At 36.5% G+C, this 22,978-nt stretch overlaps 2 protein-coding genes and 1 pseudogene across 5 annotated transcripts; all 3 read left to right on the plus strand.

Moving 5' to 3' along the window:
* Positions 1-1,463: 1,463 nt before the first annotated feature.
* Positions 1,464-22,700, plus strand: LOC113297952 (annotated as a pseudogene).
* Positions 3,454-12,262, plus strand: LOC113297954. Of its 4 annotated transcripts, XR_003333913.1 has the most exons (15): positions 3,480-3,711; positions 4,146-4,239; positions 4,347-4,430; positions 6,915-6,996; positions 7,779-8,101; positions 8,900-8,983; positions 9,082-9,815; positions 9,909-9,973; positions 10,130-10,171; positions 10,541-10,702; positions 10,800-10,875; positions 11,151-11,228; positions 11,365-11,579; positions 11,689-11,775; positions 11,898-12,262. XR_003333913.1 is itself a non-coding variant. In XM_026546569.1 (10 exons), exons 5-10 carry the CDS (start codon positions 8,017-8,019, stop codon positions 10,546-10,548), a joined length of 330 nt encoding a protein of 109 aa, XP_026402354.1. In that variant the 5' UTR covers positions 3,454-3,711; positions 4,146-4,239; positions 4,347-4,430; positions 6,915-6,996; positions 7,779-8,016; the 3' UTR covers positions 10,549-10,703. The 4 variants fall into 4 exon arrangements, 1 of the variants encoding a protein (XP_026402354.1); XR_003333914.1 differs by lacking the exon at positions 6,915-6,996 and having other exon boundaries at positions 3,479-3,711; XR_003333915.1 differs by lacking the exons at positions 10,541-10,702; positions 10,800-10,875; positions 11,151-11,228; ... (1 more) ...; positions 11,689-11,775; positions 11,898-12,262 and having other exon boundaries at positions 3,454-3,711; positions 9,082-9,496; positions 9,770-9,815; positions 10,130-10,146.
* On the plus strand, positions 16,986-18,766 carry LOC113297953. The gene is made up of 2 exons (XM_026546568.1): positions 16,986-18,172; positions 18,463-18,766. Exons 1-2 carry the CDS (start codon positions 17,005-17,007, stop codon positions 18,495-18,497), a joined length of 1,203 nt encoding a protein of 400 aa, XP_026402353.1. The 5' UTR covers positions 16,986-17,004; the 3' UTR covers positions 18,498-18,766.
* Positions 22,701-22,978: the final 278 nt, after the last annotated feature.

Genomic DNA, 22,978 nt, shown 5'->3' on the forward strand with positions numbered 1-22,978 from the left:
GAACCACAATTTACGGGGGTCGAGGGGGCAGTGCCCCCTCGTTATTAAGAATTATCTTCAGTTTTAACATTACAAACCTTCTTTCAGGAGCGCTTTTGCTTTCCCCCCTTTTGCTTTTCCCTTTCCTTTTGGAGAAGGAGTAGCAACTCTCAGGACAAGTGATTTGTTCCCCTTTGCTGGTGGTGAAGGAGTAGCAGCCTTTGTCGCTGTTTTTCCTTTTGCTTTAGTAGTTGCCGCTGCTGTTTTTCTTTTGCTTTTTGCTTCAGGAGCATCAACTGCTTTCTTTCCTTTGGTTTTTGCTGTTTTTGTAAACCAAATGTTTTGTACACATTACATATTACAGGCAGATAATAATATGTAGCACACATATCAATTTGAGATGTTATCATTACATATCAATAACTACAAATTGCAGACAACATATTGATATGTAGTACAGATATAAAACATATGAAACACACACTGCATGTCAATATGTTGTGTCAAATTACATACACAACAGATGAAAAACATGTAAAACATATTACTCACAGAGATGTTGTGTTTCTATTGAACAAAAAACATATGAATCACACACTGCATGTCAATATGCTGTCTTAAATTACATATACAACATATGAAAACATGTATACCAAACACTACATACAAATATCTAGTGATTCCATTGAGCATAGAAATCAAAAAGAAAAACGACAACAACTTACCTATTTTCTGATCGATATGTTTCTTCCTCTTTGTTGGTGAAGGAGTAACAACTTTACTCCTACTTCTTGTTATTGGTGAAGGAGTAACATCAGGGGGGGGTTTCTTCGGGGTTTGTTGTTGGTGAATCATCATCGTTTCTTCTTCTTCTTTTTGCTGGAGAAGGGTTTTCTTCTGTAATTTCTTCTGTAATTGTCCTCTTAATTTTTCTATTCAATACCATTTTCTCTCTTCAATTGAATGAAATGAAAATTAGGTCTGAAAATTAGGTTTTCTGTAACTGTTGTTGATAGATTTTCGATTTCAAATTTCGTTAATTGTTGTTGATGACCTTTATCGATTTCGTTTTCCTGTAACTGATTTCAAATTTCGGTAACTGAATTTGAAAGAAGGGAGAGAACTGAGAGAGAAGAAACTGAAAACTGAGAAGAAGAAAAATGAAAAAGGAACTGAAATAATCCCGTGTTATGGGTATAAAGGTAATTGCCACTGTTTTTAAACATTTTTGGACCAGTGGATAATTTGTTTATCCCGCTGAACTACACAGTAATCCCGGGTCGGGTTCTAGGACTAAACAAGAAATTTCTCTTCTTCTAAAGCTATACCTTGACCATGATTACATTACTAAAGACGGGTACCATGCCTGCTAAAGACGGATACCTACAAGGGTTAGGATTGTTTTGTTTTATTAAATTGATACCCACTCGACTAATAGCGGCACCCGCCTTTAGCAATCATGCACCTTGACTAGCTGGTGAACAGGTGAAGTCATTCGTCCATTCTTCCTCGAACAGAGTCTACTCTTTCTATATATCCTTACAAGACACCGTAGCATTAACACATTATATTTTGGAAAAGCAAGCAAGAAAAAAAACATGTCTGCAGTTACAATGGCATCTATCAAGGTCCTCTTTAGTGCACCATTTCTACAATTCATTCACAAAGATTTGCATCAAGTTGTGGCTACCATGACTCTCATTGACAGGCTTCTTTTCCTTGTAATTAAAAGTACCTTGGTTTTGTGTACATCTGATTAACTAAGCTAGTAATCAACTCATCATAACTAACACACATATGAAGTACTGAGGGTTTTTGTTTTTGTTGCAGATTATGCACTTCATTGATAAACTTGGGATATGGCATAGACTACCAGTGTTCTTGGGTTTGGTTTATTTGGCGACTCGTCGCCATCTAAACAATCAATACAACATTCTTAACGTGGGTCCAACTCCAGTGGGGGTTCGGTTCAACCCCATCGATTATCCTTATCGAACAGCCGATGGCAAATACGACGATCCTTTTGGTGATGGTGTTGGCAGTCAGGGAAATTTTTTCGGGAGGAACATCCCCCTGTCAACCAGAAAGTGAGAAAGATCAGGTATCCGAAGGATTTTTACAAGAAAATTGCGGCTAAATGTTATATATATAACCGTATAAAGCATATATGTACATGAATTATTTATTTTCTCGTATCCTCAATTGCCTACCGGAAATGATTGATGAAAACAGCTACTGAAGCCAGATCCAATGGTTGTTGCAATAAAGCTTCTAAGAAGGAAGAGCTACAAGGACACAGGAAAACAGCTTAATATGATTGCTGCCTCATGGATACAATTCATGATACATGACTGGATCGATCACTTGGAGGGAACGAACCAGGTATATATTAAGCATGCTTAGTTTGTATCATCATTATCTACAGCTATCATAAAATTCTGTACGCTACTCATAAAAAATATCAGACATTTTGGATTGGTTTCAACTAAATGTATACGCAGATAGAACTTACGGCACCAAAAGAAGTGGCAAGCCAAGGAGGTTCCTACCGGTTTCTACGACAATAAACAGGGTTCTGTGAACACAAGAACACCTTGGTGGTATGAGTTTTGATGTTTTAATTTGTGATCATGATTGTGAGTGACGAATAAATTGAAGTTTGTGTTTCTGACTCTAAATGGGTTATCAGGGATGGGAGTGTAATATATGGGAGTAACTCGAAGTGGTTAATCAAAGTGAGAACATACAAAGATGGAAAGCTAAAGATATCAGAAGACGGACTTCTCATGCACGACGAAGACGGTGTTGCAATATCTGGAGACGTTCGTAATAGCTGGGCAGGTGTTTCTGTCTTACAAGCCCCCTTTATCAAAGAACACAACGCGGTCTGTGACGCTCTCAAGGTATATATGCGTTTTCTTCGTGCTTGCATTTATATCTCACAATATTAACTTTTCCCGGATTGTAGATCTAGGAATTAGCACAATTGATGAGATTGTTTGATACTTTTACTGATTCAGATAAATAATTATTTGTTGTTCGCAGAGGGAGTATCATGAGTTGGATGATGAAGATCTATACCGACAAGCAAGATTAGTTACTTCAGCTGTGATTGCTAAAGTCCACATCATTGATTGGACCGTCCAACTCCTAAAAACGGACACTCTATAATCTAGATGCTGCAATGCATACCAATTGGTAATATTTCATGGGAAGAGAAATGTAAAAATTTACAATATTGTACAAGCTAACTAGCGGAACACCGAATAAGACCCAATACTATTCCTATTTACCGAATCAGGCCAAGCAGGACAAAAAGGGCTAAAAACAATAATTAATTACGGTCATATCCCAACTGGTCATGACACCCATTAGTTATAAATAGTAACCCTGTCCAAATCATCTGCCACGCTGGAGGGTAATCTTATAATCAGAAAACATAGGAGGGGTAATTTCCAAAAAGCTGAAAAACGAAGCATCTTAAAATCAGAAACTATGCGTCATTTCTTTCTCTATTCTCAGCGGAAGAAAATTTCTAGGTTTTGACTTATCAGTCATAGATTGATCGAAGAAGGTGAAAGTTAGGTTTGATCACCAATTTCAGCGGTGAAACTTCCCATATGAAACTAGGGATGTTAGGTTTTGACCTAGATAAAAATCTCCAATATGCAAAAATAGATTCTTCATCGGCGCAATCTTTTTCAAAATCACAGAGTCATCGTATGGGATTAGGTAAAATTCGTTTCTTTATTTTTTTTCACAATATGGAACTAGGTTAATTTGAGCTTGGTATGGACTATATTGATTGGTGTGAATGTGTGATAAAAAAAAGTTGTATTTTTATTGATTCTTATTGTGTATATATAAGTGATGATCATGGAATGTTTTGATTAGGGGTTTCTGTAGAAGAAGGGAAAAATTAGAGCTTTTCAGTAGATTATTGTATTTTCAGATCTTAATTTTTGTTTGGAAAAATTAAAGCTTTTCAGTAGATTATTGTATTTTCAGATCTTAAATTTTGTTTGAAATTTGGGATTTTGATGAAAAAGTTAGGGCGCTGTAAGTTGTTTTGTTTTTGAGGCCTAAAATTTGATTAGAAATTGTTTTAAATATTTGGATTTTTGAGTGAGTTTTGATTGAACTATGTGCGTTTGGTTTGATTGTAGGGTTTGGAAGAGAGGGATCTAAGCAATGCAAACTAATGGAGAGGCGAGAAAACCACCAACTCCATCTCCTTTGGGTAACTCCAAATTTTTTCAGGTTTACTTTTCCCCCTTGAAAGATCGGTATTTACTAGACCTGTTGATTTATTTATTTTTTGTGATCCTAATACCTGCACTTCTTAATGTGTCATTACTTTGGTATAGTCAAAATGCGAACTATGGTTACCGGGAGAGCTGGATTCATTGGTTCTCACCTTTTTCATCTTGAATGGAGAATGAGAAAATGAGGTATGGTTGCCCGTAGTTTACTTTTATTAGGTTTTCTATGTGTATTCGTTGAATGGAGAATGAGAAAAATGGCGTGAGAATGAAACAATTTTGTGTGTTTTGAAAGCATGTTGGGTGCATTGTAATTATATGGTTTTCTGTGTTTTAGGTAGATGTAGCTGATAACTACTTCACTGGTTCATTAAATAACCTGAAAAAATGGATTGGTCATCCAAGATTCGAGCTTACTCGTCCTTCTATTCTTATAAAGTTTTGATATGAGGATTCTAGAATGTAATCTAGAATATGTGATATATTCTTCTATGCTAATATAATTCTGAAATTCGCCATTTTCTCCTCCTATAATGACCCTATATAATCATTCAGAATTGTCAACTAGTATTTAGTTTTCACTATTTAGGACGAACCAGACTTATATTGGCGGACCAAGATGTCTAACAGGTTGAATTGGGATAATAACATAATCCTATAGCTAGTTGGCTTGTTTGTGTCACTATTTAGTTTTCACTGGGAGTTCTATTAGTGACCGCGGAAGTCATCCTACAAATCATGTTTCAATGTTGGCAAATACTAAAATAGAAACTTTATTCTGCAGTTTTTCAATCCTTAATGATTACAGCATTCAACTCTCAGTCCAGGTGTAGACATTAATGTGTTTATAACACCAGAATACATCACATCACATCTGCAGTCTCTCGTCTGTGTGCCCCTTACTAGGTCCATTATAGAGGAACACATTAAGTTGGCTGTCATTCTTGCTGGCTTCAAAGTAACACTTGCTTTCTTTGTCAGTTCTTAGAGAACTGGTCAAAATTCAAGTTTAAACCGCTTGACACCTTACTGTTGTTATAGCTTTAATGCAACAGTCACATTGTGGGTTTTGATTAATGGTATATCCAAGTCTACCAAAACTGGTTGGAAATTTGAAAGGCACTGTGACAACTAGAACTTCAGTATCGTAGCCTACGGTTGGGTGTTTCAGACTGAATTATTTGGAACAGACTCTTAAGGAAAGCTTTAAAAAAAAACATGCATTTCATGGGCTTTTTTAACCCTTCTAATTATTCCAACTAAAAGTGAGTAGGATTTGTTTACTTGCAAGTCAGGTTGAAAATAATTGAACAAGGTGATTTTTTGAGATAAAGAAAATAACACGGAAATGACATTACACGGATTTGTGAAATATAAATAAAGAAAATGATAGGTTTTTCGATGATTTGCAGTACATGCTACTAATGAAACAGACCTGCTAACATAACACGGAAGACAAACTACACTAGAGCTAAACATGACTTCAAAATCCAAATGGAACACCAAAGCTGAGGGTGTTGATTTTCAAATTTTTATAAGCAAACAGATAACGGAAGAGGGGTGAAACCTGTTGGAGGGAATGTAAATTTAGCACAGATCTACCCTACCCTTACCCGCCATTTCTACCCTACCCGTCAATGTTTTAATCGTATCCTATCCTATCCGCCATCTGACGGTAGGGTGACGGTTAGAGATTACCCGCTGTTAAATGGGTAGGGTGACGGGTGAAGCTCGAAATTACCCTATCCAACCCGCCTACCCGCTAATGTATTGAATGACTTGATAGTCCTCGTACTGTTTTCCTCTCCTGCCCATTTTCTCGTCATTTTGAAACATATCAAGGATAAAAAGTGAAATTGATATTTCCTTTATCTCTTTTATCATACCAAGCACAGAAAATCAGAGAAATTCCCAGATTCCTAGCCCCTTTCTTCTTCACCTCAAATTGAACACAGAAAATGCCAGACCCTTTCTTCCCCAAAACTGAACTGAACTAGGGTTCTAAGTTCTAACTTGTAACCGTATACTTTACTCTCTCAATCTCATGTTCATCTTTCAGGGTAACGTTTAAAACCCTTTACTTGGTTGGTTCGTTGACACTATATATAATAGTCTTATTCCGTCCCTCCTTCACCAAAATCTGATGGAAATGACATTGTTCCAATCTTAGGTAAGCGGATAATCACTTAAGTATCATTTTTCCTTAATAATTTGAATGGGTTTTTCTTTTATATGTTGTATTGCTTGGTGATTTTATTTGTATTTGAAGAAATTAGTTGAAATCAGTTGAGTAATATGATTGCCATCGTCAGAAATTGACATGCATGTTAACTGATTGATGAAATTTCTTATAGGATGATGAAATTTCTTATAGGAATTTAGTTTGTTTCTCATGAAGGACGCATTTCAATGCGATTCTGACATTTTGTTAGGGATGGGAGCAAAAGGCAATTGAATGGGATTTAAAATGTATGGTCAAATGTAAACTGATTGATAAATTGTCTCTTCATGATTTCTAGCTAAAACCCATGTCTTTAAGTGTATAGATTTTCAATATTTCAAACAACTTCAGTGAGATTTTGATTATGTGACTCTGGACCCATGTCTTTAAAGGCAATTGCTGCTCTTCAGTTGTCTGGTGTTTTTGTGTTCACATATTGGTATGAATTTTAGGTGCTGTAAGTGAGGCAAGTCGAATGGCTCTCTGCTTATTGCAATCAGTGGAGGGCTAAAGCTAAACCAATAAAGAACGAGGGTAAGTGAAGCTTTTCCTTTTCCTTATACTGCTTTCGAATATCCGTCATATGTTTGATGCCTGGTTATGTAGCTATGAGGTGAGATTAGACCCGTTGTTAGGAAGCATAGTACGGTGAGAGATAATATTGGGAGAGATGCCTAACTTGAACGATTTATCGACCAAAAATGGGTGTTGCTCCCAATTTAAGTTTACTGTTACTGATTGGTTGCTTAACAGCTAGAAAATTAATATATTGAGTAGAGTTTGATTCGAATGTTTTAAAATGTTAAGGCATTTAGGAAATGGTGTTCTTGAATATGCAGTTTCAGCTTGTTTTCTCAAGGGTTAATGATCATTTCGTTTGTATGGGTTTAAGTCGTAACCAATACTTGTATTCTTCTATCGTGCGTATCATCTATCTTCTTCAAAGCTGTACTCCTTTGCTGTTCAAGATGATGACAAGTGGCACTCCGTATCATGAAATGAATCCCACTTTCTGTCTAGAGTCTATGGACTATACTGAAGAACATAGATAGATGGAGACATGTTTTTTTCCTACTCAGTATTAGCTTTAGCTTCTGCTCACAGCAGTAGTATTATTAATGAAAATCGTTGATTTCATTAAACATTATCATCAGTTCAGGTGAGTGAGTACATTTAAGACCTTTGCTGGGTGAGTGAGAAAAGGAGAGATTTGTTTTGTTGATGTCACATACCCTTTCGGCTCATTTCAAGTACTGGATTGCTTTTATATACTGAAATCAGAACTTATGAATGATCGACTTTGACGTGTATTGCAGGCTTAGTGTGAGCAAACATGGATGAGATAATAGAAGAGATGTCAAGAAGACCTCCAATTCCCCATCAAGCTGCATCTGAATCTGTGCAACGAAGGGATAGTACTGTTGCATCTCCGCCACATCCACTTCCACCATCTTCTCAACCTCAGGTCAGTGGAAGAAAGAAACGTAAGAGGACATCTAAAGCATGGAAGCACTTTGAGGAGAGTGTTGATGCAGAGGGTAATAAATGGGTTGAATGTATCCACTACACATAAGACCAATTGATATGGACTCTTCTTCCGTTGGAGTTGAGGAGGACGAGGATGATGCCACTGAGTCAGGTATAAACAATCTCATTACTGTTTGATATTTTTGATTAGTGATAAATTTGGATCTGTTTACTGTAAATGAACATTCTCACTACACATAAGAGCAAAAGTCCAAAACTGAATATCCGCGGTCTTACTGTGTTATGTCATGTTTTGTTGGGCAATTTGAGCTTGAGTGATTTTGCTGCCAATGGTTATTGAGATACGACTGAATTTTGGTGCCAACGGTTATTGAGATATGAGTGGCGAAATAGGCCATATTCTACCCACCCTACCCGTTGTGCAGCCTTAAGAATAGGGTGGGTACATAAGTTAGCTAGGGAAGGTGTTCAAGAAAACCCGGGTTAGCTTTAGTTCACAGTTATTTATGGATACATGTTAGTTACATGTTTACTTTGACAAGTTCATTGATAGGTAGTTGTTGGGTGATCTGTTAGCCATAACTTATGGCCCATAAATTAATGCTGGATTACATAAATCGATGAGTGGTGGATGCCTTACGTATCATCAATTCATCATAGCTTTCTAGAGATTGTGTTGTTATCCAGAAAATTGAGTTTCCTTTTTCAGTGTGTCACCTAATCTCATTCTGGCATCGAAACATGTTCATATGAATTGTGATTAGGTCTTATGCTCATCTAATTCATTGCTTTTGTCCTGCTCAGTTTACATTTCGATAATGCCGGTTATTTCGCTCGCATGAACTTTTCTGACTTCAAAATACTCTGACTGACCTATGTTTGATTCACTCTTTTATGCTTCTGTTTAACTGATATCTTTTTGCTTTACTGAATCATTTCAATCTGATAGTTGTTTTTCACCAACTGTGTGGACTTTCGGCAAAGCAAAGAAGAATTCTCCAGGGAGATGGTTTAAGCAGGGTACCACCTTCAGGTGATGTTTCTTCATTTCCACATTTTGTACGCGTCTTTTTTTTTTTAAACTGCAAACCAAATAAGTCGTTATTCATTTTCATCTCTCTCTTCTTCTAGGTATGAAGTTCCATACAGCGAGCATTGCAGCTTTACAGAACTAAGAGAATTTGTGAAGTTCATTTCTCAGCAGCACATAATACCAAGCGTGAATAACAATGGTCCTGGATCCGCCTTTTCCATGAATGCTTTACTCATTGCCTGATTTTATAACTTGCTTCACCGCCAAAGAAAAAGTTGAAACCTCTCATTTCTACATTTTCTGTTGTACCGTAGTAAATCTGAATCCGATTGTTGTTAAACAGTGGTTTCCTTTATTTGTTTCAATCGTTTTTAGTTAAGTTTTGGATTGAAGCGGGCGTTGGTTGTCGAGTTTTGAGTCACGTTTTCGGTTGTTGAGTTTTGAGTCACGTTTTCGGTCGATTTCTTCGGTCGGCCGTCCCACCGTGGCAGCAGTCATCTAGTATTATTTTTGGTAACCCTCAGTGCCCTAATGTTGAATGATCTTTTTTAAGAGGGTAGTATACATTTCTGATCTAATTGCAACCGATTATACACTACTCTTGTCGTCTGATCTCTATATTTTAGTTCCGATTCGATTTTTATGTATCTTGAAGTTATGGTCATTCTGATGGTACGGGTTGTAGCTTTTTATTTTCAATATTTTTTCCCTGATTTATGAAGCTTTTGTTTTAACATTAGTTCCAGATTTTCTATTTTTTTTTTGAAATTATATTTGACTGTGCAGACAGATTGAAAGGACTTTATCCTCCCGTCAGAAATGGGATTTGCAGGTTGTTTTTGCTTTGACTGCATCTTCTATTTTATCTTAATTACATACAGAAGAAATAGGTTTTTGATATGAGAGTTTTTATTTTTTCCCACAGGTTGCAAATTTTAAAGATGGTGAATGGAATCTTAAACATTTTTAAAAAGAAGACTGCACCTAAAGGTAAGATCTTTACTGTGTTTAATTGAATAATTGATTCAATTTTATTGGGGGTTTGGTGTTTTAGTATGTAATTGAAAAAGGAATTTGATTTGATTAATGAATGAAACAGTTTTGACTGAATTTTTTTGTGTTTTATGTTCGTTGTTGTTGTTGCAGAGGTACTTAGAGAGAATAAACGAGAAATATCTACTGCCAGAGGTAATAAAATTGGGGGGGTTTTGTTTTGGGTTCTTAATTTTTGTTAATTAGAAGGATAGAACTATTATGTGTGGATGTAATTTGATTAAAAAAGGTTGTTCCTTTAACGATTTTGAATTCATTGGTGGATTTTTGATTTCTTTTACACTTAGAGATGAGAGTAGCTTTGTTTTCTTTTCACTTAATTACTTGGGCGATTTCTGATTTCTCTAAGTGGGAAACTGTGGAAGTTACTGTTGAGTTGAAATTGTTAATTTTGGTTAAAATCGTATAATTTGGCTTGTGACTGGATGATCCAGTAACTTTCTTATTATGTCATATAATTTGACTAAGCAACTGTCTGATTTATGTGCTTGTTTCTTGGTGCAGGATATTAAGAGGGGTTAGATAGGAGGAAGAAAGGATTCTAGCAAACAACTATGTTCAAGTCACTTTTACAAAGACTTGGTGGGTTATTTCTGGCCTAATTCTGTCCGATAGAGTCCATTGGATAGACAAAGACAAGCTTTGCTAGGTCTTCTAGATTGTCAGGTACCTACCTCAGTTTCCCATGGGGCCTTATCTCATCTTATCTTGATTTTTATACCAGATTCCCAACATGATCAGAGTTGTGTTCAAAAAATTGTAGGATAAAAAGAATGGAGGAATGTCAGATAGGCCAGATGATGCTTTTGATATTCTCCATACATATTTTGGTGTCGATGGTAATGCTAGTTGGGACCCATCTATTTGATGTTATCCATGCTATTGTTAGTTGTTTTATCACATTACCCACTAGCTTAAGGATCAGATCATTGAAATGTAGAGAATACGATCTCCATTGGCCCACTTTTTGCATACATCACAGGATAGCTATTTTTTTCTAGTTGCATACCCACTAGCTTAAGGATCTAGACAGGTGCATTAATGAAATGTTATCTGTTTGATTTCTCAGTTCCCATTTTAGTTTTCTTCTTAAGGTTTCCAGTTGTATATACAGGTACTGGAAAAAGGATTCCGCGATATGTAGGGGTTCTTCATTGCCTTAGGAAGTACATGATCGTTTTCGTTTGAAATGGTGTGAACCTAGCTAATCCTTTTGTTTCTTCATATTACTTTCTGGTGTTTGTTTTGGTTCTTAACATGAAGTTGCTTTTTGGTGAGTATTTTCTTCTCAATTGTCGTTCAACTAATTGTTCACTTATCTATTGTAGGATGAAGTATCAGGGAGGAAGCATTAACCGAATTGGTAGTCTTACAGTTGAAGTAAGATGACCAGGAGATGACTCTGTCCATAGGTGAAGTTATTAAAAACGAACCACAGGGCAAGGAAGCTCCTGTGCAGTCGCTGGCTGATGAGGTCCTACTTTCTGTTCTCATTTGAGAGGTCCAGAAGTAGTCACTCTTGGTTGTTCTAATCATTATTAAGGTCGATGATTTAGATTTGATTGCCTTCAAAATAAACTGTTTTTGTTTTCAATATTTACATCAGCTTCTGACTTTTTTTCTTTTTGATTTGCAATAACTACGATGTGCAGGTTACTACCTATTTTCATCTTCGTAACTGTTACATGTATATTGTCCTGGTCTTTTGTTCCCCGCTAATGGTACAATTATTATCCCAAGTAAGTGATCTTCCGTCGGTGTATATCATTAGAAGTTCAACTTATTTCTATTATTTTTTTATATGTTGAATTAAGAAGAAACCTCATTATGTCTGCATAATAGAATATGGTTTTTGGAGCAGGTGGGACTTTCAATTGTTGACGGGTATTAAAACTTGCTGTTGTCTTTTGTGGACAAAGCAATTGATGAAGGCTTTATTTCTCCATCTGCTCGTTGCATTATTAATTCCGCCTCAACGACCAAGCAATTGGTAGAAGGACTTGAGGTATAATAGTTTAGGTATTATATTTATTGCAGAGGTCTACTATAAAGCACACACTAATCTGAATTCAGTTTGAAAACATCACTATGTTCTCTAGATAATATTCCCACTCCACCATGGTCACCTTTATAGCATTCCTAATATTGTAACACAAATAGCGTGTTAAATCACACGTTGGAGTTGAATACTATCTGTTTCAGAATGTGATAAAGCGCGTCGTACAACTAAACATGATGTCGACATGATAAAGCACTGAAAAGAGGAAGGTTGTAAAACTAGATGAATAACTAGACAACTTTGAGACTGAAAAACAAAAGAACTTTAAGGGGAGATTTATGTCTAAATTGGGATGAGGCTACTAAGTACTGTATCACCTTTAATGACTCTAGTCCTATCTGATTTGGTAGAAATTTAACCTTCCTGGAGCAATGAAAATGAGACGAAAATGCTTGCACCAACCTACTCTACTGGTGTAACTGATATAGTCAACATTTCATAGTAAGTTTTGGTAATGTACCTAGATTTACGGATGTGTGGATCTGGTGAACTTTGGTCTCCGAAACCAGTTTAGTAGCTCCTCGTTCCTCAATTCATCATTATATGCTTCACGCTTCAAAGAGTTAAGTAAAACGTGGATACAACCAGCTATAAACATAATTACACGAGGATAGTTAGATTCTTACTACTATACTAACTGGAGAGTGGAGACCAAATGTACCTCATATGCATTCTGAAGCTTCTTGAAGGCTTCTACAACCTTTTCATCCCCCATATCTTTTATCAGGGTGGACAAGCATTGCCTAGGTAATTACTGAAGCAAATGTGCCTCGAAAATGACCCCCAGTGACTTTACCTAAACTTTTTTACTAGATTTCCGAGAAACCAAGCAAAAGGTATCAAGGACTGCCGCACGAGTTCAATCAGAGTATTACAACAAGGCATGTAACGAAACGTGTACTATTGATGACATCATCCTCATCTAAAAAAAACTGATCATCCCTGGTTAGGCTTGTGAGTTATGAAATGTAACAACTAACAACTTTAAACCCGACCAATGGTTTAGAATATACAACACAAAATGCAAATGCCAAATTGTGTATAAACATGAAAATGATATTTGATAACTCACCAGGATAGAATGAGTCTCATAAAAACAAATTCCGGGCAAGAAACCAAGCCAATTATTTTTCTGTAAGGTCGTCGTAGTCTTCATCTTGGGATGTGATTAAGTTGATGACGGTTTTGGCATCTTCGGGAACCAATCTTGAAGCAACCTAATAAATATACTAATACTGTGATCATCAATTGAAATAAAAGGGCGATCATTGATGCATAAATGTGAATGAAATCAATGAATGCTTTCAGAACACAGTATACTAAAGGGATAATAGACTCTTGAGGTTTAGCTGTCACTGATTACTTCTCCCTGTCAATTGTATTATTGCCAGCATTTGTATTAAAAAGGATATTCCCTAACATTTTAGAAAGCTAGAAATTCATAATTTCTTCCCCAAAGTTCTGAAATCACAATACGATGAATAAACCCTCACTTTCAATTTTCATAAGGTTGTAAAAATAAAACAAATTCAGGAAGAGGATTAACAAAAAACGATTTAGTGTACCAATTACTTACCAAATCAAACTTTCAGTGTCAAATAAAAAGGATCAAAGCTTAAATCCATCTCCAAGAACTTAATTGACGCCAAATTCTAAAAACCCCAAATTGTTCTGTGCTCCAAGGGTTTTCATATTTTGAAATACAAACGACTAATCGAAGTTTAAGATCAAGATAAATTGATGAATCAAACATCTTACCTAAATGATTTGAAGAAGATATTTGGAAAACGTATCTGACCTTGTCAAGATAAAGAAAATCACTGACTTGAGGTGGCGGTGTTGATTTGCTTGAAGGAGGTTGGGGATTTGAGGTGGCGCTGCTACGAGGAAAAATGAAAAATGAGAAGATGGTAAAAGAAAAATGAGCTAGGCAGCCTAGTTTAATTGGGGGCCATAACTTCCAATCGGGGGCATGAAATTTTGTTTGCCCCCCAATTTTTTTAGGAGTGTAAAAATCGGAAAATGAATATATTATTTTATCCTTGATTAATTTTTTTTTCCAAGTAACGACTCTCATTAACGATCCTTCACCGACATTAACGACAGTTTAGGGTCGTCATATACATCATGATCAAAACAATAACGACTCTAAACTGTCATACACTAACGACTCTTTTTAGAGATTAACGACAGTCTATAACGACATTTCTAAAACATTAACGACTGTTTAAGTCGTCAAATGCTAACCAAAACAGTAACGACCCTTCCAAAAGGTCGTCAGGGAATTGATCATTTTTATGACGACCCAAAACTGTCGTACATTTCCGCCATTAATGAATCTTCGACAGTTTAGAGTCGTCACTTAAACAGTCTAAACATTAACGATTGTTGAGGGTCGTCAATGAAATTTTTTAATACCTTGACGATTTTTTATATTATCTGGGCAAAAAAAAAAGTTAGACTAAAAATTACGGACAAAATATCTGGAAAAAAAATTAAACTTTAATTAAGTAAGATTATCACTAATTAATTAAAATTATCACTAATTAATTAAAATTTATCACTAATCATTTAGGGGCATTTTAGCCATTTAAAAAATATTTTTATAAGGGGTGACCCAAATTAGGTTCTGGTTACCTTTTTTGTCCTCTAGTGCGTGGTCCCCAATTAATTCCGATGACCCCCAATTAAACTAGTCTAGACAGCTGTATGTAGCGAAGAATGATATAGAAAGAGATGTAAGGGGGTCTAAGAAAATATTATGAAATATTCCGGACTCTACCTTGAACCGACGTGGAGTCTATGTGGCAACCAATTCATGGGCGTCATGATTTTGAGGAACAACATTCAGTGACACTCACAAGTCGGTGTCATGGTTTTAGGTACCAAGAGTCATAGACACGGGAAAGAAACTGTAAGTTATTTACGAAAAAACGAGTGCGAATTCGTGCACACTCTTTAACGAATGTATATTTCACATTTCAATCTCTACGCTTGATTTAATTTAGGGAGTTATGTAACGAGGGTCGTGATTCTAAATATGAAGGATAATTGGACCATCAATTAAGTAATCAACCAATCAGAAGAATATGTGAAATATACACTCGTTAGAGGAGTGTGAACATACTTGAATTCCGAAAAAACCTATTTTCCCTCGCAATCATGACACCGGGGATATGACACTGGACAATAAAATATTTAAAATAATTCCGATGTCACCATTTTTCGGGACATAACGGTCAATATCGTGAACAGTAAAGGGTACGGAATTACATAAAACTCCAAAAAAGCCACAATTGGCGATTAGGAATAGCACATAGCCTTATTCGGTGTTCCGCATTTCACTTTGTCCACAAAGTGAAATCGTCCCGTGAGAAATTGCAAATAAATTTGAAAATTCTTAAGTTTTGTTCGTGTTTAATTTCAGGCACGGATTGCTGGGAAAGAAATACAAAGAAACATTGGGGCATGTAGGTGGGGCTGTGTTGGGAGGAGTGGTGGGACTGAAGAAACCTAATAATCATGGGTCCCGTATTCATTAACCGAGGACTTTGTTTCCGTTTATAGGATGCATCCGCTTCTATCGGAACATCTTGTTCTAAGAGATCTCTCTGCTGCACCTGGTCCTAATAAATCTTTGCCATCAACTGTCGATTAATCTCTTCTCTTCCAAAATCACATTTGCACCGGCAAGCTTAATGTACACTAGGACTGTTTGCTAGCATCACAGATAAGGAAAAAAAAAGACTATTAGCTAGCATGGTCGCCTTTTGTTAAGTATATTTTTATTTTGTGGAAGTTTTTGTCGTAGTAATACGTTGTTAAATTGTAATTAGGATACCAATGTCTGACCTGATTGGGCTAAAAGGAGAAAAAGCTTTATCAAAGATTGGATTCAAAAATCAAATGGTATCAATGGGACATCAAGCATGTGGCTCCCTTGAACTATGGAACTACCCTACATGGATGTTGGATCTGACTACGCAAGACGAAAATGGGTTGGAAAGGCCCGATCATGTTGCTCTCCCAGCTCTGGAAGGTAAAAACTTAATGCTAACTAAACCTACTATTTCGATGACACTAACTCGGTGTTTAACCGTGTACGCACAGTCTACAGAGACAGGGAGAGAAGTGTTGCTAGGTATAACGAGTTCCGAAGGGGAATGCTAATGATACCCATATATAAATGGGAGGATCTAACAGACGACAAAGAAGCAATTGCAGTGCTGAATGAGGTGTATGGTGATGATGTTGAAGAGCTTGATATATTGGTGGGGTTGTTGGCTGAGAAAAAAATTAAGGGTTTTGCCATCAGCGAGACAGCTTTCTTCCTATTCACTATAATGGCGACAAGGTAAATTTGCAACTGATGTAGAATCATACATCGAATTTGGCGCATGTCTAAATGGGTGACTATTTGACTGACTTTGACCGGAACCAGTTGAGGCAACTTAAAAGCCAAAATACAAAATTTGGGATTGTGGAGTAGCATAAGGAGATTTAAGAAAATTTTGAGGCTTGGGCATTATTTGAAAAATGCTTTTTTCTTTTTCTCGAAAGTACCTTTGAAATGGAAAATGGATTTGTTCTTGAAGTTAAACTGAAAGGGAACACAGGTCCATTAAGCTCCTCAATAAACTAAACTTATTGAGACTGTATCTGAGACTAATTAGGAAATTCTCAGATATACACGTCTCTTAGAACATAAAACTAGGAAAGTATGAGACTGATATGGAATGTGTTTATATTAGGACTCTAGATGATAAACTAGGAAAGACTTATTCTAGGAAACCGAGACTGATATGGAATGTATTTATATTGGGACTCTATTATGTGGTCGCACATATATATATATATCCTTGTAATCAGTTTCTAAGGGATATGAAATAAGATACACAAAATTCTTAACATGGTATCAGAGCCAGTTTCGAAACCTAAAAAAAAAAAAAAAACACTAAAGATGGTTAACGAAATTGAATCATCCAAAGGAAAGACGGTGGAATATGATGTACAAAAGAAGAACCCTGTATATTACCTAGGTTCGAGTGATGGATCAGGAAATATCATCACGCCAATAAGTTTGAGAGGAAATAATTATGATGAATGGGCTAGAGCCATAAGAAGATCGTTAATAGCCAAAAGAAAATTTGGTTTTATTGATGGAACAGTTACAAGACCTGAAGATCCGGATCAGTTAGAAGAATGGATAGCAGTGCAATCAATGCTGGTCTCATGGATCAGTAACACGCTGGAGTTATCAGTGAGATCAACTCTGGGAGATTATGAGGATGCAAGTCTATTATGGGCACACTTGAAGAGAAGATTTTGCGTTGTTAGTGGAACAAGAATATGCCAACTAAAAACATCTTTAAGTGACTGCAAACAGAAGAAAACGGAGGAAGTTGCTATATATTTTGGAAGATTGAACAAAATATGGGATGAGATGGTGACTTATATGAAGATACCCCAATGCAAGTGTGGAAAGTGCACCTGTAATATTGCATCTCAGGTAAGTTTGTTGAGAGAAGAAGATTTATTGCATTATTTTCTGATTGGGTTAGATTCTGTATACAGCTCTTTGCGTGAACAATTGATTGCAAGAGAACCATTGCCGTCTGTGGATGTTGCATATCAAACAATTGTGAACTCAGAACGCCTGAAAATTGGAGATGGAGTTGTGTCTACAGAGATGCAAGAGAATGTTATGGCTTTTAAGGTGCAATCTGATCAACGCCTACTTAATAGTGCTTATGATCCCAACAAGTACTGCAAAACTTGCAGCAGACAAGGACACTCTGATGATGGCTGTTTTAAGATTATTGGATATCCAGAATGGTGGGGAGACAGACCAAAGAATGGAAGAGGAGGAAGAACTGGAGGAAGAGGACGTACTGGAAGAGGAGGTAGAGGACAAGGAGGAAATCCTGTTCGTGCTCATAACCTGCATATTTCGGCAGCAAAGGAGAGTGCTGGTACGTCATCAGCTGATGGAACGGGTCTAGTAGGAGTTAAAGCAGCACAAGTTCAAGAGGTGATGGAGTTTTTAAACTCAAGAAAGTCTGGTTCTCATCTACAAGGTAAAAAGAATAAAACATCCTGGATTGTTGACACAGGTGCAACAAATCATGTTACGTATGAACTTCTTAACATGATAAGTGTACGAGATATTAGGGCATGTTCAGTTGGATTGCCTAATGGAAAATATGCATACTCTGAGAAAATTGGAACCGTGATTCTCCCTGGTGGATTGAAACTTGAAAACGTGCTTTATGTACCACAGATAACCTGTAACCTAATTTCAGTCACACAACTTATTGATGAGATGAGTTGTATTATTCAATGTACTAACAAATTATGTCTTATACAGGACCGGTCTACGAGGAGGATGATTGGAGTGGCTGAGAGACAAGGTGGACTATATATTTTCTGTGGTGTGCCGCATGTTGAAGTTATGGCTGTGCATGAAGATTTATATGAGTTGTGGCATCAGCGTATGGGACATCCTTCAGAAAAAGTTTTGCAGAAATTGCAAGGTGTGAGTAGATTAATTAAGAAGAATAATGATGCTTGTGATATTTGTCCCCGGGCAAAGCATCGTAGAAGCAGTTTTGCTAGTAGTTTGAGTAAATCGAATTGTATTTTTGATTTAGTTCATATAGATTTATGGGGTCCTTATAAGATCCATTCATCATGTGGAGCACAATATTTTCTAACAATAGTTGATGATTTTTCAAGAGGTGTTTGGATTTATTTAATTCGGAATAAAACAGAGGTTGCATTAATATTTCGTGAATTTGTTGCTCTTGTGAAGCGTCAATTTAACAAGGATATTAAAATTGTTAGAAGTGATAATGGAACGGAATTTAATGCATTACGTGGGTATTTTAAGACTAATGGAATAGTCTTTGAGACGTCTTGTGTAGGTACTCCACAACAGAATGGAAGAGTTGAGAGAAAACATAAACATATAATGAATGTGGCACGGTCTTTGAGATTTCAAGCAAGCTTGCCGAAACGGTTTTGGGGAGAGTGTGCATTGACAGCGGCGTACTTGATCAATCGTACGCCTACACCTATCCTAAATAATAAAACACCATATGAAGTATTGTTTGGAAAACCACCTCTATATAAACAGTTGAAGGTCTTTGGATGTTTGTGTTATGTATATGATCAAAGTAGCAAAGGAGATAAGTTTGCTAGTCGAGGAAGAAGGTGTGTGTTTCTAGGATAGCCATTCGGTAAGAAGGCATGGCAAGTGTATGATCTCGACACAAGAAGGTTTATAGTGTCTAGAGATGTAAAATTCTATGAGACACAATTTCCATATAAGACCGAGTTGGATGGTACTAGAACTCATATAACGACTGAAGTTGCTGGCACTACACATGAGACAGATCGTGTTGGTGAAGAATGGAGTGATGATAGTGATGAAGATTCAATAATAGCTGGTGGAGAAGAAGGTGCAGAAATACAACGAAAGACAGATGCATATGTCGTTGTACAGACTGCAGCGCCTGGTGGAAATGTTGCGCCTGGTGGAAATGTTGCAGTTCAGACTGCGACATCTGCAGAAACTGAAGAAGAACAGACTGCGACATCTGCGACATCTGCAGAAACAGCAGCAAAACAGACTGCGACATATGCTGAAGATAACGCTGTTAAGCACAAGTCTACAACATCAGAAATTAAGGCAGATGTAAATGGTGATGGACAACCCACAAATACCGTTGCTGTGAACAACGATTTGGGTAAGGGCAAGCGTCAGAAGATCCCATCAAGTAGGCTGAAAGGTTTTGTGACGCACACCATTCGAGAAAATAGTCCATCTCACTCTCAATCATCACAGTCATCATCCTCAGGTACACCTTATCCTTTGACATATTATGTTAGTTGTGACAGGTTTTCTGACATGCATAAAAATTATATTGCTGCATTGTCTGCAAAGTCTGAGCCGAAAAATTTCAGAGAGGCAATGACACATCCAGGTTGGAGGAAAGCAATGACGGAAGAAATACGGGCCTTAGAAGAACAAGGCACATGGGATCTCACCGAATTGCCACCTGGTAAGAAGGCTCTAGGAAGTAAGTGGATATATACGGAAAAATATGATGAAAATGGTACTTTGGTACGTTTAAAAGCAAGACTTGTGATTTTTGGAAATCATCAAGTTGAAGGTTTGGATTACAATGAGACGTTTGCACCAGTGGCAAAGATGACAACTGTTCGTATGTTTTTGGCTGTTGCTACGGCTAAGCAATGGGATGTGCATCAGATGGATGTGCATAATGCATTCCTACATGGAGATTTGGAAGAGGAAGTATATATGAAAATACCACATGGATTTGCTAAGGGTAATCCTAATATGGTGTGTAAGATGAAGAAATCATTGTATGGACTGAAACAAGCACCGCGGTGTTGGTTTGCGAAGCTGTCCACTGCATTGAAGAATTATGGGTTTCGGCAATCATACTCAGATTATTCTCTCTTTACAATGCTAAAGGGAAAGATGCAACTTAATGTGCTGGTGTATGTTGATGATTTGATTATTGCAGGAAATGATCTGGTTGCGCTTACACAATTTAAAGCATACTTGGGTCAATGTTTTAAGATGAAAGATTTAGGAAAGTTGAAATACTTCCTAGGATTGGAAGTGGCACGTAGTAAAAAGGGTTTCTACATATGCCAAAGAAAATATGCGTTGGATATTATAATGGAAACAGGTTTATTGGGTGCGAAACCTGCAGAATTTCCTATGGAGACAAATCATCGTCTTGCCTTAGCAACAGGAGATTTGCTTAGTGATGTAGAGAAATATAGAAGATTGGTTGGGCGTTTAATATATTTATCCGTCACCAGACCAGATCTTGCTTACTCAGTGCATATCTTATCTCAGTTTATGCAACGACCTAGACTGGAGCATTGGGAAGCAGCACTTCGTGTGGTTAGATATTTGAAAAAGAATCCTGGACAAGGAATTCTGTTGCGCTCTGATAGTAGTTTCAAATTGAGAGGTTGGTGTGATTCGGATTGGGCAAGTTGTCCTATAACTAGACGCTCACTGACGGGTTGGTTTGTTCTTTTTGGTGATTCACCAGTATCTTGGAAGACTAAGAAGCAACAAACTGTGTCTCGTAGCTCGGCTGAAGCAGAATATCGTTCCATGGCGGCGGCTACATGTGAATTAAAATGGTTGAAACAATTACTCCGAGATTTGGGAGTTCACCATACACAAGCAATGAGTCTTCTTTGTGATAGTCAATCAGCGTTATATATTGCGAAGAACCCTGTGTTTCATGAAAGAACGAAACACATTGAAGTGGACTGTCATCTAGTCAGGGATGCGATAATAAGGAAGATTATTTCACCTTCTTATACTCCTACCACAATACAGTTGGCGGATATATTCACAAAGTCGTTGGGGAAAGCTCAGTTTCATGGTCTATTGTCCAAGATGGGCATTTGTGACCTGCATGCTCCGTCTTGAGGGGGGGGGGGGTATTGAGACTGTATCTGAGACTAATTAGGAAGGTCTCAGATATACACGTCTCTTAGAACATAAAACTAGGAAAGTCTGAGACTGATATGGAATGTGTTTATATTAGGACTCTAGATGATAAACTAGGAAAGACTTATTCTAGGAAACCGAGACTGATATGGAATGTATTTATATTAGGACTCTCTTATGTGGTCGCACATATATATATATATCCTTGTAATCAGTTTCTAAGGGATATGAAATAAGATACACAAAATTCTTAACAAAACTGGAATCAAAATCATTGTCTCATAACTAGTTTGGCGACAAACCCACCATCTAATGAGGCGTAATATTCTACTTCCGAGTTATCGGTTATGACTTGTTTTCCATATGTCTTGACTTTTAAGGGTATATTTTAAGTTTCAGTAAAACTTTGCAGGTATCTTTTTTGCCAACAAAAGCTTAATTAGTACTTTTTAGACGCATTAAACATCAAATTAATTTTCTTGGAAGATTAAATTAACTTAAGATAGTACTACGGCATAACTTCTATAAGATAATAATTTTGGGACTATGGAAATTTATTATTTTAGAAAATATTCATCTGTAATATCATAAATCATTATTTTACAGTTAAAGAATATATTATTTGTTTTACAAAATAATTTCTAGTTTGGAAGTTAATAACGTAACTTGTAAATAATATTGACTAATTTTATAGAGATATTACATGACTAACGATAATATTATATTATCGAGTATTTTTTTAAAGTATATTATATATGTTACCGGAAATGGATCCTAAAAATTAAATAATACACCAACTGTATATTTAATATCCTAAAAATGAAAAATATATTTCATAGCAATTGATATAACGAGTGTTATATGTTGAATACAGGAGGCTACAGGCGGATCGGTTCTTCACAAGCTACTTCAACGAGGAAACATACACTGAAAAGGGATTAAACTGGGTGAACGCCACTGAGAGCTTAAAAGATGTGATGGATAGACATTACCCAGAAATGACAAAGCAACGGATGAGTTCAGCAAGTGCCTTCTCTGTTTGGGACTCATCTCTTCCGTCTCACAACCAAATTCCTCTCTACCTTCGCATTCCAAGATAATCTATTATATGAATAATTCATCATTGGATGTCTCAACAACCAAAATAATAAGATAACCACCATATTCCATCTTACTCTATTTCGATTCTCTTTCTCAATCCTTAAGACATTTGTGTCAGTTTTCAGTGAAAATAAAAATGTGTGTTTGCGTTAAGTTTGTTTTTGAGTTATTTTTTTTCAACAAGTTATTGGAATAATATTTTTATAAGTGCTCTTTTCCTAAGTCGAATCCTCCATTTTTTTCTATTGCAATATAAATATCTTTATTTTTACTAGCT

The sequence above is a fragment of the Papaver somniferum genome, chromosome 7, assembly GCF_003573695.1.
Source record: "Papaver somniferum cultivar HN1 chromosome 7, ASM357369v1, whole genome shotgun sequence".
NCBI classification, from domain to species: Eukaryota; Viridiplantae; Streptophyta; class Magnoliopsida; order Ranunculales; family Papaveraceae; genus Papaver; species Papaver somniferum.